The sequence below is a fragment of the Caloenas nicobarica genome, chromosome 2 (assembly GCF_036013445.1).
Source record: "Caloenas nicobarica isolate bCalNic1 chromosome 2, bCalNic1.hap1, whole genome shotgun sequence".
NCBI lineage: Eukaryota > Metazoa > Chordata > Aves > Columbiformes > Columbidae > Caloenas > Caloenas nicobarica.
Genome location: NC_088246.1, coordinates 165,075,670 through 165,103,439, shown reverse-complemented (window position 1 = coordinate 165,103,439; position 27,770 = coordinate 165,075,670). Strand labels below are relative to the sequence as shown.

At 56.8% G+C, this 27,770-nt stretch overlaps 1 protein-coding gene across 1 annotated transcript in view; it reads right to left on the bottom strand.

Annotated features, from left to right (window-relative positions):
- HSF1 (heat shock transcription factor 1) overlaps nucleotides 1-27,770 on the bottom strand; it is a 68,273-nt gene that overhangs the window by 4,721 nt on the left and 35,782 nt on the right. The window contains exons 5-11 of the mRNA XM_065627376.1: nucleotides 18,399-18,474; nucleotides 17,965-18,026; nucleotides 16,591-16,687; nucleotides 11,930-12,066; nucleotides 9,872-10,105; nucleotides 1,181-1,286; nucleotides 310-375 (exon numbers count right to left, since the gene is read on the bottom strand). Coding sequence (XP_065483448.1) covers nucleotides 310-375; nucleotides 1,181-1,286; nucleotides 9,872-10,105; nucleotides 11,930-12,066; nucleotides 16,591-16,687; nucleotides 17,965-18,026; nucleotides 18,399-18,474 — 778 coding nt within the window. The remainder of the gene's footprint in view (nucleotides 1-309; nucleotides 376-1,180; nucleotides 1,287-9,871; nucleotides 10,106-11,929; nucleotides 12,067-16,590; nucleotides 16,688-17,964; nucleotides 18,027-18,398; nucleotides 18,475-27,770) is intronic.

Below are 27,770 nucleotides of genomic sequence, written 5' to 3'. Positions count from 1 at the left end.
AAACCTCCTGAGGATTGGGGAGAGGCAAAAGGAGGGTTTATGGAAACCACATGCAGCTCTGCAGGCTCCAGTGCCTTCCCTGCTCCGGGGGCAGCGCTCGCAGGAGAGCGGGAGGTCTCAGCACCTAATTAACCGCGGATGAGTGATGAAGTAGCCCCGCTCTCCGTACGAGCTGCTCAGGGAAAGCCGCGGCGCTAATTGAATTATTTCCCCCCAGTGGCTTCCCCAGCTCTGCGTTCCTGCTCTCCCTCCCATCCCCTCCTGTTGGAGCCGTTTTGAACGGCAGGAGCGATTTTAACAGCTACTCACGCTGGCGAGGCTGCTGTCCAGGTCGGGGAGGTTCATGTCTGTAACCGTCATCGAAGGGCTAAAGAGCTGGCAAAGGAAAGAGCGATGAGCGTGGGGAAAGGCGGCAAACAGTGTAGGCTGGGAACGAGCTGTTGGAGCAGTGAAGGGGAAAGGGAGCTGGGGGTCCTGGGGACAGCAGGGTGACCATGGGCCAGCACTGGGCCCTTGTGGCCAGGAAGGGCAATGGGACCTGGGGGGATTAGAAGGGGGTGGTCAGTAGGTCAGAGAGGTTCTCCTGCCCCTCTGCTCTGCCCTGGGGAGACCTCATCTGGAATATTGTGTCCAGTTCTGGGCCCCTCAGCTCCAGCAGGACAGGGAACTGCTGGAGAGAGTCCAGCGCAGCCACCAAGATGCCGGAGGGAGTGGAGCATCTCCCGTGTGAGGAAAGGCTGAGGAGCTGGGGCTCTGAGCTGGGGAAGAGGAGACTGAGGGCTGACTCATTCATGGGGATCAATATGGAAAGGGGCAGTGTCAGGAGGATGGAGCCAGGCTCTTCTGGGTGACAGCCAGTGACAGGACAAGGGGCAATGGGTGCAAACTGGAACACAGGAGGTTCCACTTGAATATGAGAAGAAACTTGTTCCCGGTGAGGGTGCCAGAGCCTGGCCCAGGCTGCCCAGGGAGGTTGTGGAGTCTCCTTCTCTGCAGACATTCCAACCCGCCTGGACACCTTCTGTGTAACCTCAGCTGGGTGTTCCTGCTCCAGCGGGGGGCTGCACTGGGTGAGTTTTCAAGATCCCTTCCAACCCCTGACATTCTGTGATTCTGTGAATCCCGGCGTGCGTGTAAATTGCTGCCGCGGCCCGTGGGGCGCCGGGGGGCGGATACTCACGTCCAGCAGCGCGCTGGTGTCCACGCTGAAGCCGTGCGTGGTCAGCATGGTCTGCAGGTTGTCCAGGTTGGAATCGATGGTGTCCAGGTGGTCGTTGAGCTCGTTCCTGGGCAGAAGAAAGAGGAGAGTAGGGAGATCAATGCCGGGAAGTCTCTCGCAGGGTTGGGGCTGCTGCGGGGACTTTATCCACCCATGGAGCGCAAACCCTCCTAAAAGTGGAGCAGGAGAGCGGGGCTGGGACCCGCAATGTTCCGTTCAAATCCTGCAGCGATGCCCTCGCCCTCTCTCCTCCCAACCCTCAGCCTGCAGACGCTGCCAGGACTCTCCTTCCCAAGAGGTCCGAGGGCAAGTGCAACCGGGACGTGGTGAATTTCTGACAAACCCCATGATTTCTGCAGCAAATTGAGGCTGTGGGGTTGTGGGCTCGGTCACCGCCAAGCACCGTGGGCTGGCGGGGATCTCCTTGCAGCCGCGTCTTTGCTTCAGACCCTTCCTTTGGTCCAAATGCTTGTCACGTCCTCGTGTGGATACGTGACCAAAAAAAGGCAATGAACCTCCTTCCCTGCCCCGACCGGCTCTGGGGGAAATGTCCCAGCTTTCTGCTGGACAGAAAAACCCTTCGCATCTGGACTGGCGATGGGGAAAATGATCTGTTTGGTGGGAGAGGCTGTTTCTGGTGGCCACGGAGAGAATTAAAGCTGCTGCAGGATGGCTCTGCAGGGCAAGGCGGGTGGCGGAGCGTGAGCCATCCCGGCAAACGTTGTTTTTAATTGATTTGGACCTCGGACTGTGACACTGAGCTGCAGAGAATGGCCACCCGGATGGCAGGAGGGCTGCAGGGGCGACAGTGACGTGGGACCCGGCCCCACACCCTCTTCTTCTCTACTTCCATGGTGCTTGTGGTGTCTATGTTCACGATGCTTCAGAATAACACGACACAAACTTCACGGTGCCACCAAGAAGCCCACAAGGCTCCCCGAAGAGCACTTGGGGTAAACCAGCCCTGTTTGGTATAGCAACCCCCCCCTGAATTTGGCAACGTGAGCAGTGGCAGGTTCAGTTACCGCGCAGCCTGGTGCTGGTGTGGCCTCGTGTTTGGTCCATCACATTCTTTGTCCTGGAAAGGAGCTTTTTGGCTCCTGATGGTGCTCAGGAGGGGCCGGCGCTGCAGACCCAGCACGGGCAGCTGCAGGGGAAGGTGCCAGAGAGGCGCAGGACACAAGCACATGGACACCAGGGGAGGTTGAGTTCGGATCTGGGGAGCAATTTCTTCCCCAAAGGGCTGTGGGGCATTGGAACAGGCTGCCCAGGGCAGTGCTGGAGTCACCATCCCTGGAGGGGCTGGACAGACGGACACGAGGTTCTCAGGGACACGGGGCAGTGCCGGGGCGGGGACGGTTGGACTCGATGATCCTGAGTGTCTCTTCTAACCTAAATGATTCTGTGATTCCTCTGAAAGCGTGAAGCCGCAGTTTTCAGTGTTGGGTGAACCAGAAACACGCCGGGGAGCTCCGTCTCTTCTTGGAGGGTCTGTACCCGCCGTGGGGTTTGTCCCCAGGTCCCGTTGCCACCAGCGTCCTGCAGAGCAGCGTTTCTGCCGTCACCGCTTTGGGACATGGGCCGTCCCCGAGCCCAGGCCGTGCTGGGACACCCAACAGTGGGAACAAGGACTCGGCCACCGCTCAGTCACCCACGGGCACCTCATGTCCCCGTCCCCACCGAGCTGCTGCATCCCCTCACCCGACAGCAGCACCGCACAGACGGCCACATCAAGCGTATTTTGTCATTGCCACAGGAAAGGAAAAGAGGCCACGAGGAAAACCTCGCAGCAGAAATGAGCCAGAACACCAAATATCCTTATTTCGGGGCCGCCGGCTGCATCCCCAGCCCAGGAGCGCGTTCCTGCCGTGGTTTGCAGCTCTGGTTTTTAGAACTAAGACCCACAAACACGCTGCAAATAAATGACTTTGTGTTTTCAAACGACTTCTGAAGTCCCGACTGCGCAGCACCCGAAATGCTCCGAGGGACTGAGGATACTGTCTGCAATCATCAGGAACGTCCAGCAGTGAGGATGGACCCGTCCCAGCCACGGTGTCGCTAGAAACGTCCCCTGTGACAAGTGTGTCCCCCTAAGGGATGGAGACCAAGTGGGGAATGATCCAGACCACGCAAACAGTGACCCTGGGATTAGACACCAAACAAACGCCAGACCTGCAAAGCGAGTTTCCCCTTTTCTTTGTCGAAGGAGAGAAGGGGCCCCTGAGCCGCTGGTTTTGCCGCTGAACTGGGAATTGGTGGCTGCCGTCCGGTTCCAGCCGTGCCGAGCTCCATCCGCCAAGTTTGCATCGGAAAACCCTCCCGGAGCAGGGAGGGAGGAGGGAGCGCGGTTCTCTGGAGCACAACGGTTTTCCTCAACGTCCCCGGTGTGGGTTGAAGCAAGAAGGACCAGGGTCTCTGGGAGAGATGATTAACGGGGGGTGAGACAGGGAGCTGTGGCATGAGGGTCCCACCGAATCGGTGTCCCATGTCACCTCCATCAACCGGGGATGAGACAGGGAGCTCCAGCACGAAGGTCCCACCGAATCGGTGTCCCGTGTCACCTCCATCAACCGGGGATGAGACAGGGAGCTCCACACAAAGGTCCCACTGAATCGGTGTCCCGTGTCACCTTCATCAACCGGGGATGAGACAAGGAGCTCCACACAAAGGTCCCACCGAATCGGTGTCCCGTGTCACCTTCATCAACCAGGGATGAGACAGGGAGCTCCAGCATGAGTGTCCCACCAAATCGGTGTCCTGTGTCACCTCCATCAACCGGGGATGAGACGAAGAGCTCTAGCATGAGTGTCCCACCAAATCGGTGTCCTGTGTCACCTCCATCAACGGGGGATGAGACAGGGAGCTGCGGCACAAGGGTCCCACCAAATCGGTGTCCTGTGTCACCTGCATCAACTGGGGACAACACAGGGAGCTGTGGCACGAGGTCCCACTGAATCGCTGGCCCATGTCCCCTGCACCAGGCCCCGCAGAGCGACGGTGGAATCCCTGGGACATGTGATAGATCCCCGGTTGGTGACCCGGGGCTGGTGACACCGCAGAGCTTCTCCTGTCCCCAGTGGCTGTGCCGGGCAGGGAGCGCTGGCAAGATTCGGGAGGCCAATAACCCCGTCCCGCGCGCAGCCCTGGGCTGTTTCTCTCTGCTCCCCCGTCACCCCTGGCGGCAGCTCCCAGCTTTGTGCCCCTGCCCGCTGGAGCCGGGGACGCCGTTCTCGCTCCAGCACCGCTCTCCCGAGACCCTCGAGTCGGCGTTTCCATCTGATGAAGTGCCGAGAGCCAGCCTGGGGTGGTCTCGCTCTGTGTGGGCTGTTTTACAGTCTGAGAAGCAGCAATGTGAAAATAACACCTTCTTACTCAGCAGACCGGCTCTCCCCGCGGCTGTCTCTCCTCCCCGGCAGAGGGATGTGTTTAACGCCGATGCCGCGGCGGCCCCGGACAAGCTGTGCCAAAGCCCTTGTCACAGCGATGGAGGCGGCAGGCGACGCCTCCCCCTCCGCGGGGACCCAGCAGCTTTTTCCTGGGAAAAAGGCCCATTTTGATAGAGATTCCGATGAGAAAACTCCATCTGCCAGCTCCTCGCGCCGCCTCCAGCTCTGCCCCGCGTGTGTGTTACGGCAACGCAGCTGCCACCGAGTCTGGCGCCGCCGCTTGTGCCACCGTCACCAGCACAACGTCCTCACTAGTAAGGGCTGGGAGCTGCTGTGGAGCTCCAGCTCGCGGTTCTCAGGTCCCCAGCGGGCACGGGCAGCGCCTGAGCAGCTCCCAGTGCCACCAGTCTGGCTCCAGTCTCCCCAGTACAGCTGTCTGTGCCTTCCAACCTTAACCCCGTCTCTGCCTGGGCACCTCTGGTCCTCTGGGTCTGGAGCACTGAGGATGTGCAGAGCGGGTTCTCTTCCCTGTATCACTTCTCTTTTCGAACATTCCGTTTTCCCAAAGCAAGCGGACAGGGCAGCTTTGCGATATTTAGCGGTTTCCGTGGGGGAGCAGCAGCCCCCGGGCCGTCACGTCACTGTCATCATATAGAATCCTATAGAATCGCACACACCTCGGGGTGCGGGGCCGCCGGGGCCCAGGCCCCCCAGCCCCAAAACAACCCCCAGCAGCCACCAGCTCTGCCGTAAGCCTTGGGGGGTGAGACACCAATTTAGAAAGGCATTTTAGCTCAAGACAGGTTACATCTGTCTTTTGCATTACTCTGTACGTTAGCCAGAGCTACCTAAGGGCAATACTTCGTTTTTTCCGAAGCCACGGCGAGATTCTTGTCCTGATCTGGGATGTTTTTTACTAAGGAGAAGCTCAACGTGAACAGCGCCTCGGTGCGCAGTCGGCTTTGCAGCGGGAAGTTCCATTTTTCTGTCGTTGTCCTAAAATGGGAGAACGCTCCCGAAAAGCCGCTCGGCCCCTCGCCGTCACCGCGGGGTGCGCGGGTTCTGCTGGCCCCGCATCCCACCCCAGCAGCTCTAGCGGCTGCACTTTCCATTCCCCAACCCAGGGACGGAGCGGAGCGAACGTCCCTCCCTCCCCTGCCAAGACCACCTAAAAGGATGAAAAGCAGCTCAGCCCCCGCTGGCCACTCCATATTTCCAGTTGCTGCCAGAGCTGGCCAAGGATTCTGCCACTCGGTGCCAAGTTTTAGTTTTTTCCCTGTTGCTATCCCAGCTCTAAGGTTAGAAAAGTGGAATCGAGCGCGGTGTTTCCCCGCTCCCTGCGCAGAACGGCGGCGTGGGGGGACGGCGGCTGCGGGAATGCTGACCCTCGCTGCGACCTGTGCAGCGAGGAAGAGCAGGAGCTGGCGCAAAGACGAGTGACCTTGGCCATCTGCGCGGCACGAGCCAAACCGGAAAACACAAGCACAAGAGGAGACGAGGTTCGAGAGGCTCACAAATCGGGCGCTTCCAGGAGGAAAACGCTGGTTATGGTCAAAGACACGAGCGCGGCGCAGGCCGCTGCAGGAATTGCTATGAACAACAGCAAAACCCAACACGCAAGCACGGGGTCCTGCGAAAGCGCGTGAGGACAGAGCAGGCTTGTTACAGAGCAGGCTCGTTACAGAGCAGGCTCGTTACAGGGCGGGTTCGTTAGAGCGTGGGTTCGTTACAGCGCAGCCAAGCTCAGGGAGCAGCTTCTCAGCAGGACGAACTACTTCAGGTGTGGGCCCGCAGGGTCGCACTGACACAGGGACCGTTGTCACTGTCACCGCCACCTCTAAGCCAGGCTCTGGGAGGACACTGACACACCGACAGCGCCCTGCTGCTCTGTGGGATATGTATTTTAGGGTAATAATGTCGGCGTCCGTGTTTTTCAGCACGTTGTGGACTTTGGCTCCTGGAAAGCGGCTCCTGGGGGGTGGCAGACGATGTTTGGGCGACGCCGTCCAGCGTTTCCAGGCAAACGTTCCCTTTTATCGCCCGACTCTCGGTGCTGTCACCTGCTGCTGAAATGCCGTTGTTCACATGAAGGGGTACTTCTTGGTTCGGCTGGAATTCCCTCGGACAAAGGATGTCTTGTAGAAGAAATACCAGCCCACGGGGCCCACAAAGGGGCCCTGTGCGCCGTGACCTGCAGCCTCACGGGCTGCTCGTCTCCAGTAAATCTGAGAACAACTGAAATAAGCCTCATGTGATGAAAAGCAGGTATCGCTGAGTGTTCTTGGCAGGCTGTCAGAGCCCGGGGCGAGCGAGCGGCGTTCGGGCAGCCCTGCCACGCTGTGAACTCACCTACCACCTGGAAACACCTCCCTTGTTACCTGCACCTCACCCCAACGAGCAAATTCTGGGGAATTTCACAGAGAAAGGGCGCTGCAGGGTCACGAGCTCGGCGACACGCACCGGGACACGCGGCTGGTTTGGCTCCCCGGCCCGGGCAGGAGCTGTGACCGTGGGACGGGCGCTGGGGACAGTCGGAGGGTCTGACACGTCCTGGGGATGTGACAAGCGATGTGCTGCCCCGTTAAACCAGCTCGCTGCCAGCACTCCAACCAGCAGCTCCTCCGTTCTGCGGTTCGGCGTCTTTGGGCAATTCGTGCTCTGGTCATTCCAGTTCCCGCTGGGCACCTATGGCTGATGGATGGTTTGGAATTATGGAATCCTGGAATGGTTTGGGTTGGAAAAGGAGCTTCGAAAATCACCTGGTCCAACCTCAGGGACATCGTCACCAGCTCAGGTTGCTCGGAGCCCCGTCCAGCCTGGCCTGGGGTGTCTCCAGGGACGGTTCATCCACCACCTCTCTGGCCAACCTGGGCCAGGCTCTCACCACCCTCAGCAGCAAAAATCTTCCTTATATCCAGCCTGAATCTCCCTCCTTTAGCTTTAAACCATCACGCCTTGTCCTCTGGAAACAGGCCCTGCTGAAAAGTCTGTCCCCACCTTTCCTATCAGCCCCTTTTCATTACTGACAGTGCAATAATGTCTTCCCAGAGCCTCCCACGGCTGCCCTGCTCCGGCACACACGGGTGGCTCTGGTGACACCGGGAAAGGAGCCAGGAACACCGACCTCCTTCTCTAAGCTTATATCCCTCTGCCATAACAGGACACGGGGAGTTCAGTAACCCCAACGAACAGGCAGGGATGCTGAGGCACAAAAGTGATACCACCCGAACCCAGGGGAGCGCAGAGCTTGGGGATTCCTTTTACAGTTTTACGCTTTGCCTTGCAGTCCCTGGGGCAGGGACAGATTTTCTGTTCAGTGGTTACGCTCTGCCCAGCGCTGGGTGCCCATTGTGCTACGGCCCCTCTTGTACAAACTCCTGGGGCAAACAGGATGGATCCATATCTGGGAATCCTCACCAGCCACAGTCCTTCCTTCTGGAATGTCAAGAGGCAAGAGGAGCACAGTGCTGCCTGCAAAATGCGGGAGGGAGGGAGCACCAAAGGATGAGCAAGCACAAGCCTTTTTGTTTAAATGGTCCTAAGAAGCTTCTAAGGCTGGAGCTGAGTCTCCGCAGGGGCACAGGGAATGTTTTCTGTGTCCTTTGCCTGCTTCTGCACAGCCCTGAATGACTCAGAGCCACACTCTGAGTGGCGGCGCTTCTTTTTTCATGTTTATTACCTTTTATACGGCCAGTTCCAGCTTCTGATGAGCTGTACAATAAAATCTGTCTCTTTGTAAGGCCAGCAGGTACCGGTGAGACGGACTGCGGGGCCCTGGATGGGTCTATAAATAGGTGAAGCTCCAAACGTCTCCAAGGACGGGAGGAAGGAGGGAGCTGGGGTTTCTGGCCTCTGCACAACTCCAGGGGGTTTTAAGGCAGCAAACAGGCTCCATTGCGCTGCCAAGGGACTGCAGAGCTCAGCCGACTCTGCACTCACTGTGGAATGTTAAAGCAAGAGGGCTCTTGGCACAGGTTTTGTCGCTACAGCTCTGCAAAGCGATGGGCTAGTACAGCTAATGAAGAGGAGGGCACGAGGCACGGTCATCACCCTGGGCTGTGAGTCCAGAGCAGTGTTCTGCCGCCTTCCCAGACCCTCAGACTAATGGCATCTGCTCCAAACTGCTTTTCTGCTCTAAGGACAGAAAGTCTGTCCTGCCGTTCAGAGGAAAAACCTTAACTCCAATACTCTGTTTTCCCCAGAATCCAGGGAGAACAGTGGCTGAGATCTGAGATATGTGCCAAGATCTCAACACGGTCAAGGGAGAAGCTCTTGGCACTTGGATACGGACAAAAAACTTTCTAGTTTTTCATCCCAGCACTTGCAGTTGCATCTGCGAGCACTGTGTGGTGATAAAAGACATAAGACTGCACATCTGATCCCTCATCAGAAGTTACCCAGCAGCTTCCAGCCTGCCACCCACTAAGCCCGGCCTAAGTCTGGCACAAGCTCTGTCTGCGTGAGAAAGGGCTGAGTGAGAACGTGTTCACCACAACTGGAACCAGGTGGGCAATCACAGAATGTCCTGAGCTGGAAGGACCCACAGGATCATCAGTTCCAGCTCCTGTCCCTGCACAGGACACCCCACAGGTCACCCCGTGGGTCTGAGGACGGTGTCCAGTCTCTTCTTGAACACTGTCAGGTTGGGGCCGTGACACCTCCCTGGGGAGCCTGTTCAGTGTCCAGCACCTCTGGGTGAAGAACCTTTTCCTCATGTCCAACTGACCCTCCCTGGCACATCTTCTGCCGTTCCCTGGGGTCTGTCACTGTCACAGAGAGAAGAGCTCAGCCCTGCCACTCCAGCTCCCCTGCTGAGGAAGCTGTAGACTGCAAACAACAGTTTAAAGAATTATAGAATTGTTTTGGTTGGAAAAGCCCCTCAATGTCACTAAGTCCAACCGCTCCCCCAGCCCTGGCACTGCTCCGTGTCCCTGAGAACCTCATGTCCGTCTGTCCAACCCCTCCAGGGATGGTGACTCCAGCACTGCCCTGGGCAGCCTGTTCCAATGCCCCACAGCCCTTTGGGGAAGAAATTGCTCCCCAGATCCAACCTCAACCTCCCCTGGCGCAACTTGAGGCCGTTTCCTCTGGTCCTGGCGCTTGTTCCTGGGGAGCAGAGCCCGACCTCCCTGGCTCCAAGCTCCTTTCAGGCAGTTGCAGAGCGCAAATGGCCGCGGTTGCTCCCGAATCCAGCTGGCAGTGTCTCTGAGGCCGCAGAGCCAGCGCGGTGGGCCGGCTGCGGAGCCGGCGTCCCCGCGGCACTTACTTGTCGAGGCAGGCGACGCTGAGGCACTTTTCGGGGGGCGGGGGCTGCGGGGTGCTGTCGCCGGTGGCCGCGGTGGTGGTGCTGGGGTCGTTCTCCTGTAGGATGGAGTCGATGAAGGTGGAGGGGGACAGCGGGGTCTCCACGGCCGGGGGGTTCCCCGGGCTGGCCTCCTCGATCTGGGGGCTGCGGGCGGGACTGAGGGGTTCCTCTTTGATACGGACCACAGGGCTGCTCCTGCAAGAGACAGAAAATGGGTAAAGAACCCACTCCGCCGCATCCCTGAGCTAACGCTGGCGCATTCCTAAGATCTGCTTCCACACGAAAGGGCAAAAAAAAAATCCTTGTGACTGCTGTCACGAAGCCTGCCCGGTCAGCTGCAAAGACAACGGTGAACAACACCAAAACCTAAATATTTCTTCTGTGATTCTGAGCCTAATCAGCTCCCCTGACACCCCAGCGTCTCCTGCAATCTCAGTGCGTTCCCGGCGGCCCAGGGTCTGTGCGGCTGCTCAGCCCTGGGCCTGGACACAGTCGCAGAACCATAAAATCACAGAACGTCCTGAGTTGGAAGGGGGCACAGGGACCATGGAGTCCAACTCCCATCCCTGCACAGCACAACCCCACAGTCAGCTCTAGGTGAAGTTTCTGGAAGGAGGGGCTGATTTTTCCTTACCGGTGCAGTTAAAATGCTACAGCTTTTCACATAGGCATAGTCTCTACAGCACAGAAGTTGCACAGCGTCTACACCCGTTTTTAAAGGCACCGCTGGGACACGCGTGGCATCACCGTCACTGCCCCAGGGGCTGCAGTGTTTTAACTGCTCCCATCAGCAAAGCGACGCCTTTGCGCAAAGCCCAGGATTGACCTTTTTCGCAAGCACCCCGACGTTTCAGACGTGCTGTTTTTATGGGAAGGGAAAGCTGGTCCTTTGGTCGGCCCTGATTTTGCAGATGAAATCCCTTCCCGCCCCAACTCACGGATTTGGGGGTGGAAGAGGCACAATTAGTCCTGCTGGAAAGGGCACAGCTGAGGAAGGGCTGAGCAAAGGGCCCAAAAGAAAACATATGGTCTGTATCTAAGAGCGAGTGCTCCTGGCAGAGGGTATTAAAGGTAATAAAAGGCGTTTGTGGATGGTTCAGCACCTCAGGGGAAGTGCCAATGCCAGAATAAGCTACTAAAGAGGAAGAAAAAAGGGAATCAGGAGACACGAGGTGCCTGATGGGCCCTGTTTTTGCCCGGGGAGGTTCGAGAACCGCGGGGCTGATCCGTCACTGTCACTGTCACTGTCACTGTCACCCTCAGCCCCTTCCGGCAGCTCCTCTGCGCAGCGAGAGGCTGGACGGGCAGCGCAAGTGAACTTACGGTACTCAAAGAGGGTGATAAAAAACGGTAGGGGCAGAGTTTTCAGTAGGGCCTGTTGCGATAGGACAAGGAGTGATGGTTTTAAACTAAGGGAGGGAGATTCAGGCTGGATATCAGAATGTTTTGCCCCTGCGGGTGGTGAGAGCCTGGCCCAGGTTGGCCAGAGAGGTGGTGGCTGAACCATCCCTGGGGACATCCCAGGCCAGGCTGGACGGGGCTCTGAGCAACCTGAGCTGGTGCCGATGTCCCTGCTCATGGTGGGGGTGGCACTGGGTGACATTTGAAGGTCCCTTCAACCCAAACCATCCTGCGATTCTGCGACGCTGATGATTTCACGGGACGGAGCAGACAGGCCAAGGAAGGTGGTTTCCTTGTGGAAACCAAACCGTGTTCCCTCCAGGACAGTTTCACACTAGATGGGGCAGGGAAAGGACCGAGTGTCGCATGGAATAAAAAAACCCCACAAAGCCGAACAAAAGCACAAATCTGCCGAGGGACAGGCCCAACATCAGGCACGCGGGATCGAGCTCAAACACCCCAAACCTTGTCCCAAAGGCTTTGCTGTTTTCCAGCTGTGGCTCACGGGAGATTCTGAACAGAACAGGCGTGGTTTAGTGGTGTTTGGCTACCCAGCTCCGTGGGAAACACGCTCTCCCGACACCGGTAATCTCAGATTTTCTGAGAGCAGCACCGTACCTTTCATCCAGGCTGTCGCTGGGAGACGCTGAAGGGCTGGACTGGGCGAGCTCGGTCACGTCTGAGATGATGGGACCGGAGTTGGCTGAGGAATCCGGGGAATACAGGTTGGAGCCGCTGTATGCTGGGGAAGAAGCCTGCAATGACAATCGGAGCATTCGCGCCGGGAAGCGCTGGGCACGGACCGCACGCTGTCCCGTGCACGGGGACATGGGGACGGGCCCAAATTCCCACCCGCCCCAGGAAGGAGGCGATGCGGGACTCGACGTGATGCCTAGAAATACATTATCGGCAACTCAAAGCGCTACTCAAAATAAAAAATCGACTTCTGTCCTGTAAGCTTCATTTTCTGGGAAATAATGGGATTTAAGAACCAAAAATGTTGGATTATTTTTCCGGATCATTCACACTTTTAGTGGCCCAGGTTTTCAGTTTTCTCCTTCTACTAAAACTCCATTCTTCTATTCCCAAATAAAAGCTGAAATTCACACGACTGAAACCTACAGATATAAGAAATACAAAGACTTCGACACTCTGACGGCACGTGAAACGGCTGCATTTTGACATCTGTCTTGTTAAGGAGCAAATTAACGGAGGGACTTTAATGAACCTGAATCTGCTCTTTGTGTATCAGCTCTTGTCAGTCCAGGACACGAAGGAAACTCCAGATGAGAAGATGCACCCAGGCGTGCCAGAAACCAGGAGGGACGTGGAGAACCCCCTGGCCCTTCCTCACTCCAGATAAATCCCGGCCTGGCCCCACTTTCATTTTTTCTCCTGGAATTTGGCTCAACCTTCTGATCACCTGGCAGTGAGACCACAGTGAAGATACAGCCCCTCAGCAACCTCAGTATTCAAAAAAAATACTAAAAGAATCAAAAATGCTAAATAAGCAAAGCCCGACGAGTGGCACAGGACCGATCTCGGGTATGTCAAGGTCAGGACCAGCCCGTCCCTCAGCCCCACCAAGGTCTCGAGCCGCGTTAACACTCTCGTTGCGAAAACACATTTTTTTCGCTGTCAAAGCAGGGACGACGGCAGCGTCATGATCCAGCCGGCGCCTCGAAAAATCGCCCAGAATCATTTCGCAGTTCTGTTTGGAGGTGAAAATCGCCAAGGCTTGAGCACGAGCTAAGCTGAGCACCTGTGTTTCCCATCCTGGGGACAAGCCGGGGCCGCTGGAAGAGCTGCCGGGGGGTCTGTGTGAGAATAAAGGCGCTTTTAAAGCGGAGATCAGAGATGAGCCGGAGCTGGAAGGGGAACAGAGAGCTGGCACTGAGGGGGGGCCGGCGGCAGGGGAGCAATTCAGCGGCGCCCAGATATTGCGTTTTTCTGCTAAAAAGCTGCCCAGGATCACTGGGTGTGGGGAGCTGGTGGCCTCAATGCTGCCCCGGCTGGGACGTCCCTGCGGTGACATGGCCAGGATGTCCTTGCAGTGACATGGCCAGGACGTCTGCAGTGACACGGCCAGGACATCCCTGCGGTGACACGGCCAGGACGTCCCTGCAGTGACACAGTCAGGACATCCCTGCGGTGACACGGCCAGGACGTCCCTGCGGTGACACGGCGAGGACGTCCCTGCGGTGACACGGCGAGGACATCCCTGCGGTGACACGGCCAGGACGTCCCTGCGGTGACACGGCGAGGACATCCCTGCGGTGACACGGCCAGGACATCCCTGCGGTGACACGGCCAGGACATCCCTGCGGTGACACGGTGAGGACATCCCTGTGGTGACACGGCCAGGACATCCCTGTGGTGACACGGCCAGGACGTCCCTGCGGCGACACGGCCAGGACGTCCCTGTGGTGACACGGCCAGGACGTCTGCAGTGACACGGCCAGGACATCCCTGTGGTGACACGGCCAGGACGTCCCTGCAGTGACACGGCCAGGACGTCCCTGCGGTGACACGGCCAGGACATCCCTGTGGTGACACGGCCAGGACGTCTGCAGTGACACGGCCAGGATGTCCCTGCGGTGATAGGGCCAGGACGTCCCTGCGGTGACATGGCCAGGACTGCACCTCGGAACCGGGGACAGGTTTTGTTTTGCGGCAGGAAAATAATAGGAAATAATAGGATAAATAATAAAATAAGGATAAAATAATAGGAAAGCTGAGCTCTGCTCCCAGCTGTAAAGCCTGGACTACAGCAGTGCCAGCGGATCAGGACAGAGCAGCACGCTGATTCACGCAGCAGCTTTGGTCAAGAACGCCCAGCTGCCTTTCCCACGCCAACCTGAGAGAAATGGCCCGAATTTCAGTGGTGCCGTTTCCCAGGCACACACCGATGCGGACCAGATCAAACAGAGCGTCTAAAATGAAAACTACCGCGTCAAGACATGATTTTTAGCCGATGAGCACAGGCCCGGGGTGATGAAAGCAAGCAGGGACGTTTGCTGTGGGCTGTGAGCGCTGGGCCAGCCGGCTCGCCGCGGGCACAGCCACAGACGCGGCCTTTCGGCTCTCAGGGCACGGGGAGAGTGTTCACGGTGAGTCAGGCCCAGGCGGAGACCCGCTCGGGGTGAACACGGACAGTCCTCGGCGTTCGGAGCCTCGCGCGGTGCGATGACAGGGCTGGTGTGCGGGCACAAAGCAGCTCTGCGGCAAAGGGAAACGGCAGCGTGAGCGACACCGCTCCCTCCTCAGGCCTAGGAGCTGACTCAGGCATAGGAGGGGACTCAGGTTTAGGAGTGGACTCAGGCCTAGGAGGGGACTCAGGCTTAGGAGGGGACTCAGGTTGAGGAGTGGACTCAGGCCTAGGAGCCGACTCAGGCCTAGGAGCCGATTCAGGATTAGGAGGGGACTCAGGCTTAGGAGTGGACTCAGGCCTAGGAGCCGACTCAGGATTAGGAGGGGACTACAGGCTTAGGAGCAGACTCAGGTTTAGGAGCCGACTCAGGCTTAGGAGTGGACTCAGGCCTAGGAGCCGACTCAGGATTAGGAGGGGACTCAGGCCTAGGAGTGGACTACAGGCTTAGAAGCGGACTCAGGTTTAGGAGCCAACTCGGGTTTAGGAGCCGACTCAGGCTTAGGAGGGGACTCAGGCTTAGGAACAGACTACAGGCTTAGGAGCAGACTCAGGTTTAGGAGCCAACTCGGGCTTAGGAGTGGGCTCAGGCCTAGGAGCAGACTCAGGCTTAGGCTGAGCAGGCTCAGCACACACAGGCCTAGGAGCAAGTGTGTAGCTCATCTGAAGGGTTCAGGGCTTGGGAGCAATTCCTTGTGTTCCTGGGCCACTGAGCAGCGCAGCAGAAAGTGCATTAAAAAGATGGGAGAACGTAGAGAAAAGCTCAGGATTACTGGGGTCCAGCAGCAGTTGGAAGGACAGTCCAGAGCACACGTTTCCAGAGACTCGTCCTAGAACGTTGTGGCACCACAAGGCCACCTCCTGCAGACGTTCACGCACCATGACGAGGCCACGCTCTGATCAACACCCACATCCAACCATGAACCTGGTTGTTCTGGACTACACACTGATGACGTCTTCACCTCCAAAGCCACCACCTGCTCCCTCCTCTCAGGGCTTGAACGCCACAGCCTTGGGGACATCGGGGATTACTGGGTGCACACGCAGCCCTTGGCTTTGCTCCGCTCTTCCCACCTTGGCCCCTGTTTTCTGGGGCCACGGACACGATTCAGCTCCGATCACTTGGGAATCTGCTACTTCAGGCCTGTGTCTGAGCCGGGCTCTGACCCAGGCACCTGTCCTGGCTGCAAGGAGGCTTCTTCGGAGAGAATAACGCTAATTAACCACGGTCACACGTTAATTGGGCAATACGAGCAAATGTAGAGCGGGCACTGGCTGACATCAGATGTGACAAAACCAAACCGTGGACCAAGTCAGCAGATGTAACAGAGCACGAAGGCACCGCTTCGACCCAGCTCTGCTTTCAGAGGAACTGATTCGCGGTTTGGCCTCCCCAGTGCCCAGCACAGGGACGGTCACGGCCCTGGTCCCGCTGGCCACACCAGTGCTGGTACCGGCCAGGATCCGGTGGCCTCTTGGCCACCTGGGCACACGCTGGCTCATGTTCCGCCGCTGTCACCAACACCCCCAGGTCCTTTTCTTTTCCAGCCGCTCTTCCCCAGCCTGCAGCGTTCGTGGGGTTGTTGTGACCCAAGTGCAGGACCCGGCACTTGGCCTCGGTGACCCTCAGAAAATTGGCCCCAGCGCATCGACCCAGCCAGTCCAGACCCCTCTGTATGGCCATCCCACCCTCCAGCAGGTCAACACTCCACCCAACCTGGTGTCATCCGCAAACTGAGGGTGCACTCGATCCCCTCGTCCCGACCATTGATAGACATTAAACAGAACTGGCCCCAGTACTGAGCCCTGGGGAACAAAACTTGTGACCGGCCACCAACTGGATTTGGCTCCGTTCACCACAACGCTTTGGGCCCGGACTTTGCCGAACAAAACAAAGAGGTTGTGAGCGAGCAGTTGTACAAAGGTGGATGTGCCGTCCCTAGAGACATCCCAGGCCAGGCTGGACGGGGCTCTGAGCAACCTGAGCTGGTGACGATGTCCTTGCTCATGGCGGGGGCGGAACTGGGGGAGCTTTAAGGTCCCTCCAACCCAACCCATTCCATGGTTCTATGATTCTATATTTTAAGAGCAGCTGGAGAACAGCCTGATGTGGACTGCACAACGTACTTACTGCGTATGGGGAAGAGCCGTGGACGTGCTCCAGGGAGTACTGGCGACTGTACTTCGGCATGGAATGTGCTGAACTGCTGTCGTTCAACATCAGGGGGCTGCAAAACATTCCCAAACAGCACAGGAGTCACTGCACCGCCGGCTCCGGCTCTCGGGCATCACCTCCCCCCGGCAGAGCCCACCGCCCCGTCCCAAAACCGGGTAACCTGCACCCACCCCGGGGGACAAGGCACAACCACGGCCAGGTCTGGGTGTCCTGGGGACAGGGGGTGGGTGTCTGGGGACAGCGGAACCCCCTGAGGAACACACCGAGCCCCCGTGACCAGCTCCTGGGCGAGGTTTTGCAAGTCGATTGAGCAGAAATGTAAAAGCTCGGGTCTCGGAGGATGTTTTTATAGTCCCCAGTCACCTCCTGCATTGTCAGGGCTCTGCTCGGCCTCCCCGCTCCACGGCCGACTGCTGCGGAGATGGATTACGTGTGGTCAGCGGGGACACAACCACTGCTGGGGCCCTTTTCATGGACTTGAGTACTGCGGAGAAACACTTTCTCCTTACGATATAAATCATTCCGGCATGTCTTGGGACATTATCACCATCTAAACCACTGTCTTCATTAATACTAATCAAGCCTGCTGCGGTGCTGTCTGCCATATGGTGCTGCTGGGCACGGCTCGAGCACAAAAGGACACAAGACAGAGTCAGCGCCTGTTCACACGTGAACGAGAGTGAGAAACGGGGCGGCCGAGGAGCCCGTCCCGCAGGCCGGGACTGCAGGAGCGGGACCTGTCTGGCCTGGGGGGTGTCGGATGGGGGACAACAGGACAAGGGAGGGGGGGAAAGCAATCGTGCTACAGCGCAGTCCTGGGACAGAACCGCGGAACTGCTAATGGGTCAAAGCAAATTAACCCCGAAACGTTCTTAACTGCTAAGGGCACTTAAGTACTGAATGGTACAACTAGCAAGGGGTAAAACAATCCCCAGCACATTTGAGGACGGGCCGTGAAGGCGTCACAGAAGCCTGGGACGGCAGGAGGCTGCTCTGGGTGCTCCACCGAGTCCTTTTCAGCCTGACGACACAAACGCCACGGCAGTGCCAAGGGGCTGTTTTGGCAGCGCACGGCCCCAGCCCTCGCCGTGGTGCTGCCCCCAGCTGAGCTATGACCTCGGGGTTACGTGGCCTGGATGGCAAACCCTCCTCGGTACCAGTGGCGCCGTGGTGTTAGCTGGTTTTGGCTGGGGCGAGTATGAGGAGGCTCCCGTGATCCCACTGGGCGGGCCGCAACGGGAGACAGAGCTCCAGGGACCCTCTCTGCCGATCCTCTCTTTATTCTCTAAGACAGGCAATCATTATCTGGAGGTAGAAATGCAGACTTACATCTTCCTCTTCACCCCAAGGATACGGTTGGATTGCACCAATGAAATCAAAAACTGGATAAGCTGTGAGGAGAACAAAGGAAAAGCTGTTATGGGGTGTGCAGCAGGTGGATAAGCGTGGAGAGAAATAGCTCTGGGTGTTGGGTGTCCATGTTCGGAGCCGGACAGGGCAGAAAACTGACCGCAGCCCTGAGCACAAAGGTGACGGTTAAGGGTAAAACTGCTACCGAGCTCGGCACTACACTGCCAGCCCGAATTCAGCTTCTCCCCGCTGGATCTCCACAATCTCACAGCGACAGGAAGGGAAACACGGCGACCAAAATCCTTTTTGAACAGAATTAACGCCACCGTGTCCCGACCGCCTCATCCGGTCGCTCCGTCTCTGCGTCCGCGCACACGCGAGCGTCCCGACCCCTTTGTCTGGAAGAACTTTACCTTATTGACAACTTTCTGCTGCTGAGCGTGCTTCTGCCGCAAGCTGGCCACCTCCCGCCACAGCGCCTCGTTCTCGCTGCAAGAGAGGAAAAGCCGTCAGAGCAAAACCCGCGGGCAGAGCACGTAAAACCACGCGGCGAGCTGGGAAACCGCGCTGGGAGATTCGCCAGCATCTCCAGACGCCGGCTCACCGACAGCCTCCCGGGGCTGCGGGTGGGATCGCGTTCGTTAAGCTGATTTTGCCGTCGTTTGAGCTCGTGCGGCTCCAGGAGCAGCTATTCACACGCGGGCAGCGACGCGGAGCCTCACCCGGAGGAATGAGCAGGTCACATCTGCTGCGAGCTGGGACCTGGTGGAAAAGTCCCCGGTGACCGAGCTCAACCTCCCTGATCTGGCCCAGGTGCAGGCAGGGCCGCTTATATTATATTATATTATATAGATACCTATAAATCGGGGTCTCTAGAGACGGAGGGGAGCGAGCTCCGCACCCCGGTGGGGCCGGACGGAGCGGGGGCCTCACTTTCCTCCTGCAGCAGCTGCTCCCAAACTCCACACACTTTGTACAGCCCCGTATTTGGCTTTTCCACACTTATAAATGAAAACAGCAACGATCGGGTCTGTGTGTTTCGTGAACGTAAAAGACAATGGAGAAATCAGCAATAAACCTGCAAGATTTTCTCTTGTTCCTAAAGCTACCAGAGCTCCGAGGAGCTCTGAGGTGATGTGGTTTAGTTTATATGTTTATGTGATAGCAGCACCGATACGATCTCAATGCTGGAGTCGCTCCGCAAGCAAACCAGTCGTTTTGAGCATTTTTAGGGGAAAAACCCCCGCTGCAAAAACTGCGCAAAGCTACAATCTTTCTCTGAGGTTTTAATTCAGAGATTTTCCCCGCCAAGGGTTCTGAACCAGCGGTGCCGATCCAGGGGAGGTCGGATGGTTTCCTTGGACTGGAGGGAGGAGGATGATGATGGTCGCTGGCAGAGCCCCCCAGAACGGGCGGCCAGAGGCCCCTGCTTGTGCTCCATCACGGGACAAGGACGGGCGAGCCCTTGGCAGAGCAAACGGGGCAGGTGACAAAGCTCAGAGAGGGAAAACTCACGCGAAATCGCTCCAGCTTTCCCCAAACGGGCTCTCGCATCAACGGCGTCCGAGGAAAGCAAGCGTTCCCCCTCGGAGGGGATCTCACCTCCCAGGGGCTGCGTTTCGGCTACGGCGAGGAGCGGTCAGTGCTTTCGGCAGCAAATTCGGGGTGTCCCTAGAGCGTGCGGACACAAGAGCCGGTGCCTGGCGGGGCGATGGGGCTGCCCTTGTGTTGGGGGGCGCAGATGGGTTAGCATCTCATATTGGGGGGTGCAGCTGGGTTAGTATCCCATATTGGGGGGTGCAGATGGGTTAGCATCTCATATTGGGGGGCGCAGAGATGGGTTATCATCTCATATTGGGGGGTACAGCTGAGGTACCCCGTGTCGGGGGGGCGCAGCTGGGTTACCATCTCATATTGGGGGGTGCAGCTGAGTTACCCCGTGTCAGGGGGTGCAGACAGGTTATCATCTCATATTGGGGGGTGCAGCTGGGTTATCATCCCATATTGGGGGGTGCAGCTGAGTTACCCCGTGTCGGGGGGTGCAGCTGGGTTAGCACGTCGAGTTGGGGGTTGCAGAGCTGGGTTATTATCCCGTGTCGGGGGGTGCAGATGAGTTATCACCCCATGCCGGGGGTGCAGCTGGGTTGTCGTTCCGTGCCGGGGGGTGCAGCTGGGTTATCGCTGCGTGCCGGGGGGTGCAGTCGGGTGATCTCAGCTGCTCCATCGCTCCCCAGGCACCAGCTGCCAATTACGCGCACGGAGGGTCTCTGCTCCGGCCGCGGCGGGGAGCGGGGGGGCTGTAAATTAGCCCGGCTTTCGGCGGCACACGCCATCTGAACGCGGCTCCCGGGTTCGCCTCGGGACAAGAAGAGGCCCGTGGAGAAATGGCGGGGTCCCGGCGCCGGGAAGGGCCGAGCGCGGCCCGAGTCCCGGGGGTGGCGGCGGAGCCGGAGCCGTCCCGGCAGCGCCGGCGGCCGCACCTGAGCCGCGCGCAGGGGTCGCGATGGATCACGAGAGGAGAAGAAAGAAGGTGGTAACTGCTCATTAGGCGGCGGGAGAGAAACAGCTGGACACAAGGTCCCCGAAGGGTTAAACTGATCTGAGAGCGGCGAAAAAAAACCCTTTAATACTTTCTTTAGCATCCCGGTTTATGAGGCAATTAAAGGCCGGTGAGGAGTTTACAAGGGCCAGTTTCAAACGTTTCATTTTGGGAGTTATTAAAAGAGCTTTGAAGCGTTTTGTTTAGGCAATATTTTACAAGAGAGCGTAAAGCGGCCCCCGCTCCGCACCTGCCTCTCTTAAACCCGCTCCTTGGGGACAGCGCGGCCGGGATGATCCGGGGACCAGGAGCCTTCGGAAAAACCTCCTCATTGCACCCATCTATTAATACGGAACTGCCTTAAAAACTTGCAAAAAGAAAGCCGGTTCTATCCAGCTACAATCCCACGATGTCTCCACAGGACGAACTGAGGGAAAATGATTCACTTGGATATGAACTGACCTGGAAAATCTGGGCTTTTTAGGGAAGATCCAACCTGCACACACTCTCCTGTTCACTGCTAGCTAGCCTCATCTAAGATACGGCTACCTAAAATTCAAATGCACATTTAGTGTAAGCAATTGCCAATTAAAAAAATATTCAATTTTCTTTTCATACCAACCATGATATGGTTATAGGGTTAGATGGTTATATGGTTAGATGGTTATAGGGTTAGATGGTTATAGGGTTAGATGGTTATATGGTTACCAACACTGTGTAGCAAAACCAGGCGCTAGTGAAACAACAGAAAACTAAGTGGTTTGCTTCTTAAATAGAGGGACATAATAAAATATCAAAATCTGAAAAAAATGGGGGTGACGTAGAACCGCATCAGGATTGCAAATCTGAAAATATTTCTCTTCGAGCTGTTAACAGCAGCAATATGATTGATCTCCAATTCGAAAATTAAAAGGGAAGCATTTAAGTATAACGCGAAGCATTTAAACGCACCCAAAGCAGAGACGGGAGCGTGTGGGACTGACGGACACGCAAGGGCTGCCGGTCCCCAGTTCCTCCCAGTTCCTCCCGTCCAGATAACCCAGTACGTGCCCATCCTGGCTGGAAAACCGCCGGGGTTTCGGGGGGACACAGGGTTTGCAGGCAGGATCCCCACATAAACGTGGATTTGTGGATTTCCCCCCCAAGAACACCGGTGTCCTCCAGTTTGCGAGCGGAGCTGGCGCTGTTGGAGGGAGGGGGCCGCGCGGGCGCCCCTGCCAGCCGGAGAATGACATTTGTTATCTCCCGCAGCCAGGACAGACGCTCATTTATCACTGGCCGTCCCACGGTCCTCAGGAGAAACGTCCATCCTGCCTGAAAAAACAGCCTTTAATTACCGGGATCCGCTCAGGAATGGGGTCGGCGCATTCAGATAAAACGACTCCGGGTAAAAGCCGCGCTTGACTTCACAGCTGGCAATTTGGGAAATAAATGGCTATTTTTTTTTATGCCGGTATTTTGCAATTTAAAGAAAACGCAGCCTTGCAAGCCGGCGCGCACACGGTGGGTCTGCTGCTGCTCAGCTTTTTTTAAAGCCGGGCTTTGAGAAACAGGTAACGAGAGGAGAGAGTTGTCTCCTCTGGTGCTTGAAGGCAAACTGCAGCACTCGGCCGGCTGCCGCACACTCATACAGAAAAAAACCCTCAATATTTCAAATATCCTCCTCTGGGGGTTTGAACCCCAGAGACTCATGCTAGAAAACAGACAATTTGCAACCGCAGCTTGTGATTGGGACTGTGTATGAACACACTTGACGCCCACAGAGTTTGGATTTGAGCTTTTCTGTGTCCTGCAATATTTTTACCTCCCGCAATATTTTTATCTCCTGCAATATTTTTACCTCCCGCAATATTTTTACCTCCCGCAATATTTTTACCTCCCGCAATATTTTTATCTCCTGCAATATTTTTATCTCCCGCAATATTTTTACCTCCTGCCGCACGGCTCTCCAGAATTAATTCAGAAGTGGCGCAGCAGCGAGCAGCCGAGTCCTTCAGCGTGGCAGCACATAGATGTTCTGGTACTTCAACCCACGGTGTATACAAAATAAAACTGGATTTTGGTCAAGCAAACCAATCAAGATCTGAGGCGTCTTGCTACATCCATATTTGCTTGGAAAAAAAAAAAGAAGAAAGCAAAACGCACAAAGCTGTTCGTCTGGGCACGGTGTGGGACCACGAGGCAGGTCCAGGGCAAGGTTTAGGGTCACAGATGCTACGGCCTCACCAAAATGCCAGATGAGGCTTTGTGCAATCTGCATTTTCACAGAGGGAAGCGCCCTGGGCGATGCTGTCCCTGCCAGATACACGTTTATGTGGAGGAAAGGTTTATCAGAATGAACTGAGAGCGGCTTCGGGCTGTGAGAGCGACACCGAACCCGTCCCCTGCTCCTTGTGTGTGTCATCCTCATCCCACGGCGATCCCAAAACGGGCAGGAAGGAGGGCGACTGTGTTAGTTACGGCAGCAAAAATCATAGAATCGTTTTGGTTGGAAGAGACCTTTAAGATCACCAAGTCCAACCATAACCCCCCCTAACCCATGTCCCTGAGAACCTCATGTCCGTCTGTCCAGCCCCTCCAGGGATGGTGACTCCAGCACTGCCCTGGGCAGCCTGTTCCAATGCCCCACAGCCCTTTGGGGAAGAAATTGTTCCCCAGATCCAGCCTCGACCTCCTTCTCCAGCCCCTCACCAGCTCCGTTCCCTTCTCTCAACTCGCTCCAGCACCTCAAGGCCTTTCTTGTCCTGAGGTGACCCCGCCACCCCTCTGGCTGCCATTCTGAGCCCTGAGGTGATTCTGGTGGCCCTGGGGCTGCTGTTTGTGTCCTGAGGTGATTCTGGTGCCCTGGGCCCGCCATTTTGTGTGCTGAGGCGATTCTGGTGCCCCTGGGGCCGCCATTTTGTGTGCTGAGGTGATTCTGGTGCCCCTGGGGCCGCCATTTTGTGCCCTGAGGTGATTCTGGTGCCCTGGGCCCGCCATTTTGTGCGCTGAGGTGATTCTGGTGCCCCTGGGGCCGCCATTTTGTGCCCTGAGGTGATCCCGCCACTCCTGGGGCTGCCATTTTGATCCCTGAGCTGAGGGGCCCAGAACTGCCCCCGGGATTCGCGGTTTGGCCCCCGCAGCGCCCAGCACAGGGCACGGTCACTGCCCTGGTCCCGCTGGCCACACTGGGGCTGGTACGATACGGTACAAGAGCAATACCCTGGGGCAGATGAAGATTCCCCAGGCAAACACGAAGCAGCGCAGACAGAAAAGCGCAGCCTGGAGCCGAGCGGTGCTGCGCCGAGACGACCGCGACACGACGACCGAGCGGTTCTGTAAAACGCCGCCCCGGTGCCCCAGAGCAGCGGAATCAAAGGACAAAGCGGAGGCGAACAGGCAGCAACTGTTCCCTCTCCCTCCTGATTTGAGGCCGGGGATATCAGCTGAAGCCAGCAGCTGGCAGAGCCACGGCAAACAAAGGGCCGCGCTTCTCCAGACACGGCGTAATTAAGATGCAGACCTCTGCTGCCGGATCCCAGGAGTCACGGGACAAAAAAAAATTAAAAAAAACCACACAAAGAACAACAAATCTAGTGAGGAGCATTAAGTGCCGGGGCATCACCTGTACAGAGGGGGCGAAGGATGCTCCGGAGAGCAGTGCGCGGGCCGCCAGCTCCTTTGGAACGGCACTGTCAGAAGCTGCAGGAGCACGACCTCTGATTTGAACTAGATCACTTTGGAATCAGAGTGTCCTGAGCTGGAAGGGACCCACGGGATCATCGGTTCCAGCTCCTGTCCCTGCACAGGACACCCCACAGGTCACCCCGTGGGTCTGAGGACGGTGTCCAGTCTCTTCTTGAACACTGTCAGGTTGGGGCCGGGACACCTCCCTGGGGAGCCTGTTCAGTGTCCAGCACCTCTGGGTGAAGAACCTTTTCCTCGTGTCCAACTGACCCTCCCTGGCACATCTTCTGCCGTTCCCTGGGGTCTGTCACGGTCACAGAGAGAAGAGTTTGGCGCCTGCCCCTCCAGCTCCCCTCTGAGGAAGCTGTACACCACCGCAGTCCCTTCCACCCCAAACTATTTGATGATTCGACACCTTGTCACCTTTTAAGTCCTCACTCTGCATCTGTATAACCCCTGTTTGCAGTTAAATCCTGACTTGGACCCTTCTCGCGGTGTCTTGCAAACTGTCCCTCTGCTCAAACGAGCATTTAGAGCCACGGAGATGCTGGAGGGAGTGGAGCATCTCCCGTGTGAGGAAAGGCTGAGGAGCTGGGGCTCTGAGCTGGGGAAGAGGAGACTGAGGGGTGACTCATTCATGGGGATCAATATGGAAAGGGGCAGTGTCAGGAGGATGCAGCCAGGCTCTTCTGGGTGACAACCAGTGACAGGACAAGGGGCAGTGGGTGCAAACTGGAACACAGGAGGTTCCACTTGAATATGAGAAGAAACTTGTTCCCGGTGAGGGTGGCAGAGCCTGGCCCAGGCTGCCCAGGGAGGTGGTGGAGTCTCCTTCTCTGCAGACATTCCAACCCGCCTGGACACCTTCTGTGTAACCTCAGCTGGGTGTTCCTGCTCCGGCGGGGGGTTGCACTGGGTGAGCTCCCGAGGTCCCTTCCAACCCCTGACATCCTGGGACTCAGTGATTTAGGCTCTTGTTTGCAGATCAACACTGGAGACAGCAGCTCCCGGGCCTTGGGGACCATCCTGCCGCCCATGACACGCGGACGGTGCCGGCGAACCCAGAGCAGGGTTCCAGTGTCCCAAGGGCCGGTACCTCCCAGGGAACACGGCACGTCCAGGGTCAGCGACAGAGCTCGGGGCAACCCAACCATCCCGGCAGAGACCGCCGTGGGCAGGACGGGGCTCCCAGCGCAGGCCGTCATTCCAGTAACACCGGTCAGCGCAGGCCGTCATTCCCAGTAACACCGGTCAGCGCAGGTGCTCATTCCCAGTAACACCGGTCAGTGCAGGTGTTCATTCCCAGTAACACCAGTCGGCGCAGGCCGTCATTCCCAGTAACACCGGTCAGCGCAGGCCGTCATTCCCAGTAACACCAGTTGTGCAGCAGAAGGAAGCAGCTGTGTCTTAGTCCGCACTAAATGAGCTACTCGACTGAAAAAGTGATCTGAATCCTGGCTCGAGTGCTTGGAATCTTGACTCTCCAGCAGGTATAACCTTGGGGGGGGATTCACTCTTGGAAAAGGGTGAATTAGCTGTAAATGGCTCTTGCTTTAGAGTCTGGAAACAGCTCAGGAACACGGAATATTAATGCTTAATGATTAATGACTGCCCCCACCAAGACTGAATGCATTCTGCTGACTGCGCAGGGATGCAAACCACCCGCCGCCATCACAGGGCTTCCAGCATGGCTTTTGCTTTCTTTTTATCAGCCCGCTGAGCCCGCCAGAGAACGCAGCGGCGTTTCTGCAGACAGAAGCAGCGGCAGAGCGCGGAACGCGCCGGTGTCACCGGCGGCAAGGAGCAGGACGCGGAAAGGAAAAGTGGTTTTCCAAACGTGTCACGTAACGCACCCGGTACGCAGAGAAAAGCTTTGGTTTGGAGCCCTAATACCAGCCGCCTAATGAGCCAGGCACAAAACCATGCTTTTTTGTTGCTTTTCAGCAACATGAGGAGGGAGCAGCACCTGAGCTTAGAGGAGAGTCTGACCTTCCTAATAACAGTGATTTCCCTGACTTTTAAACTGATTTCTTCACCCAGTTTCACTTTCCGTCGGTACCCGCAGCATCTTTCACTGCAGCAGACCAGGATTTATGGGTCACAGCCTCCGAGAGCTGCTGGCCCCTTCGCTTGCTCCAAGAAAGCCACGAAGCCTTTTGCTGCAGAGAAATAGTTTCAATCATTGCCCGGCGAGGATTTAATCTCAATTTTCAAGCAAAACATCTGGAAAGAACTCGGCGAACCGTTCAGGAGAGCCGCTGCCCTAGGGAGAGCTGGGGGAACAGGGCTTACCCGGGACACGTCTGGAACTGGTCACAAACGGAGCAGAGAAGTTCCAGCAGAGGAACGTTGGTCTGGGAGAAAACACCACAGTTCTCTGGAGCTGCAGAAACGGGGGTTTTTGCAGCATCGACAGGCAGATGCTCTCGAGTGTGAAACGTCACCTCAAAAACCAGTCACCTGCTCCCTAAACCTGGGGTCTCACAGAGGTGGATGGACCCAGTTGGTATTAAATCACCTTTTAAAACCATTTTAACTACAGCAGAATGTTCAGGCAGCACCGGTTCATGCGACCAGGGGAAGAGACATTCCTTTGTGTCAGTAAAGACGAACCGTCTGGCCAAATAAACCCACGGGTCAATTAAAAAGCTTGTTATCTCGGGACCCTGACACGTTATCTGCACACAGCTCTCGGCCTAAAGCAGCCACGAGCAGAGTGGCTCTTACACCACCTGAAGCTTTTTTAAAGAACTGACCCAGAAAAACCAGCTCACGACGACCCGACCTGTGAGTAGCGGGGGGTTCTCCTCAATCCTGAGCGCAGGGTTAAGCCGCGCTTGTGACCTAAGTATTTAATGTCCTCATGCGAGACAAGCACTGAACTTCAGCCGCATCGCGGTAACACCCACTAGCACATTATGAGCGAAACAGGGACGTTGATCCAACATCAAAAGCAATTCCATTGAGCGCCGCACTGTTCCTCCTCCTCCCAGTGAACCAGCCGAATCTGCTTCATTCAATACGTTTTTCTGAACTATTTCAGGCGGATGTGGAGAGAGGAAAGCAAACGCTGTTTGGTTCCTCCAGAATATTCTGAAAAAGCAGATCAGTGAAGATGAGGCACGGAGAACGGGACACGCTGGGCAACGGGGGAGATGGTGCGAAACGGGGAGGTGGGCGAGTTCTGCACGTGCTGCCCGGCGCAAGAGAGCAGAGTGCGCGGGGCAAGGAGAAAACCCCGTCACGGACCGTGACCACCAACCTGCTGGAAAGGAGCTCACCTGCAACCCGGGGTTAAGAGATGCCAGCCGGGCTGAGTTGTTTTAACATCAGCACGTCAGCCCGCGGCGGTAATTAATTTCAGATTGAGATTGCTGCCCTGAAAAACGAGTATTCCACAGGTCTTTAACCTCTGGTTTGGAATGACCAATAAAACCGACTTCAGATGATCTCAAGCAGTGACTAAAGCTCATAAAAAGCAGCAGCGTAGATAAAACGCGCAGATCCCCCGTTATACTCAGCATTATAAGCCATCAAAGCGATGTTAAGATCAAGCTGATGTTTGAGCCGGAGCCAGCGC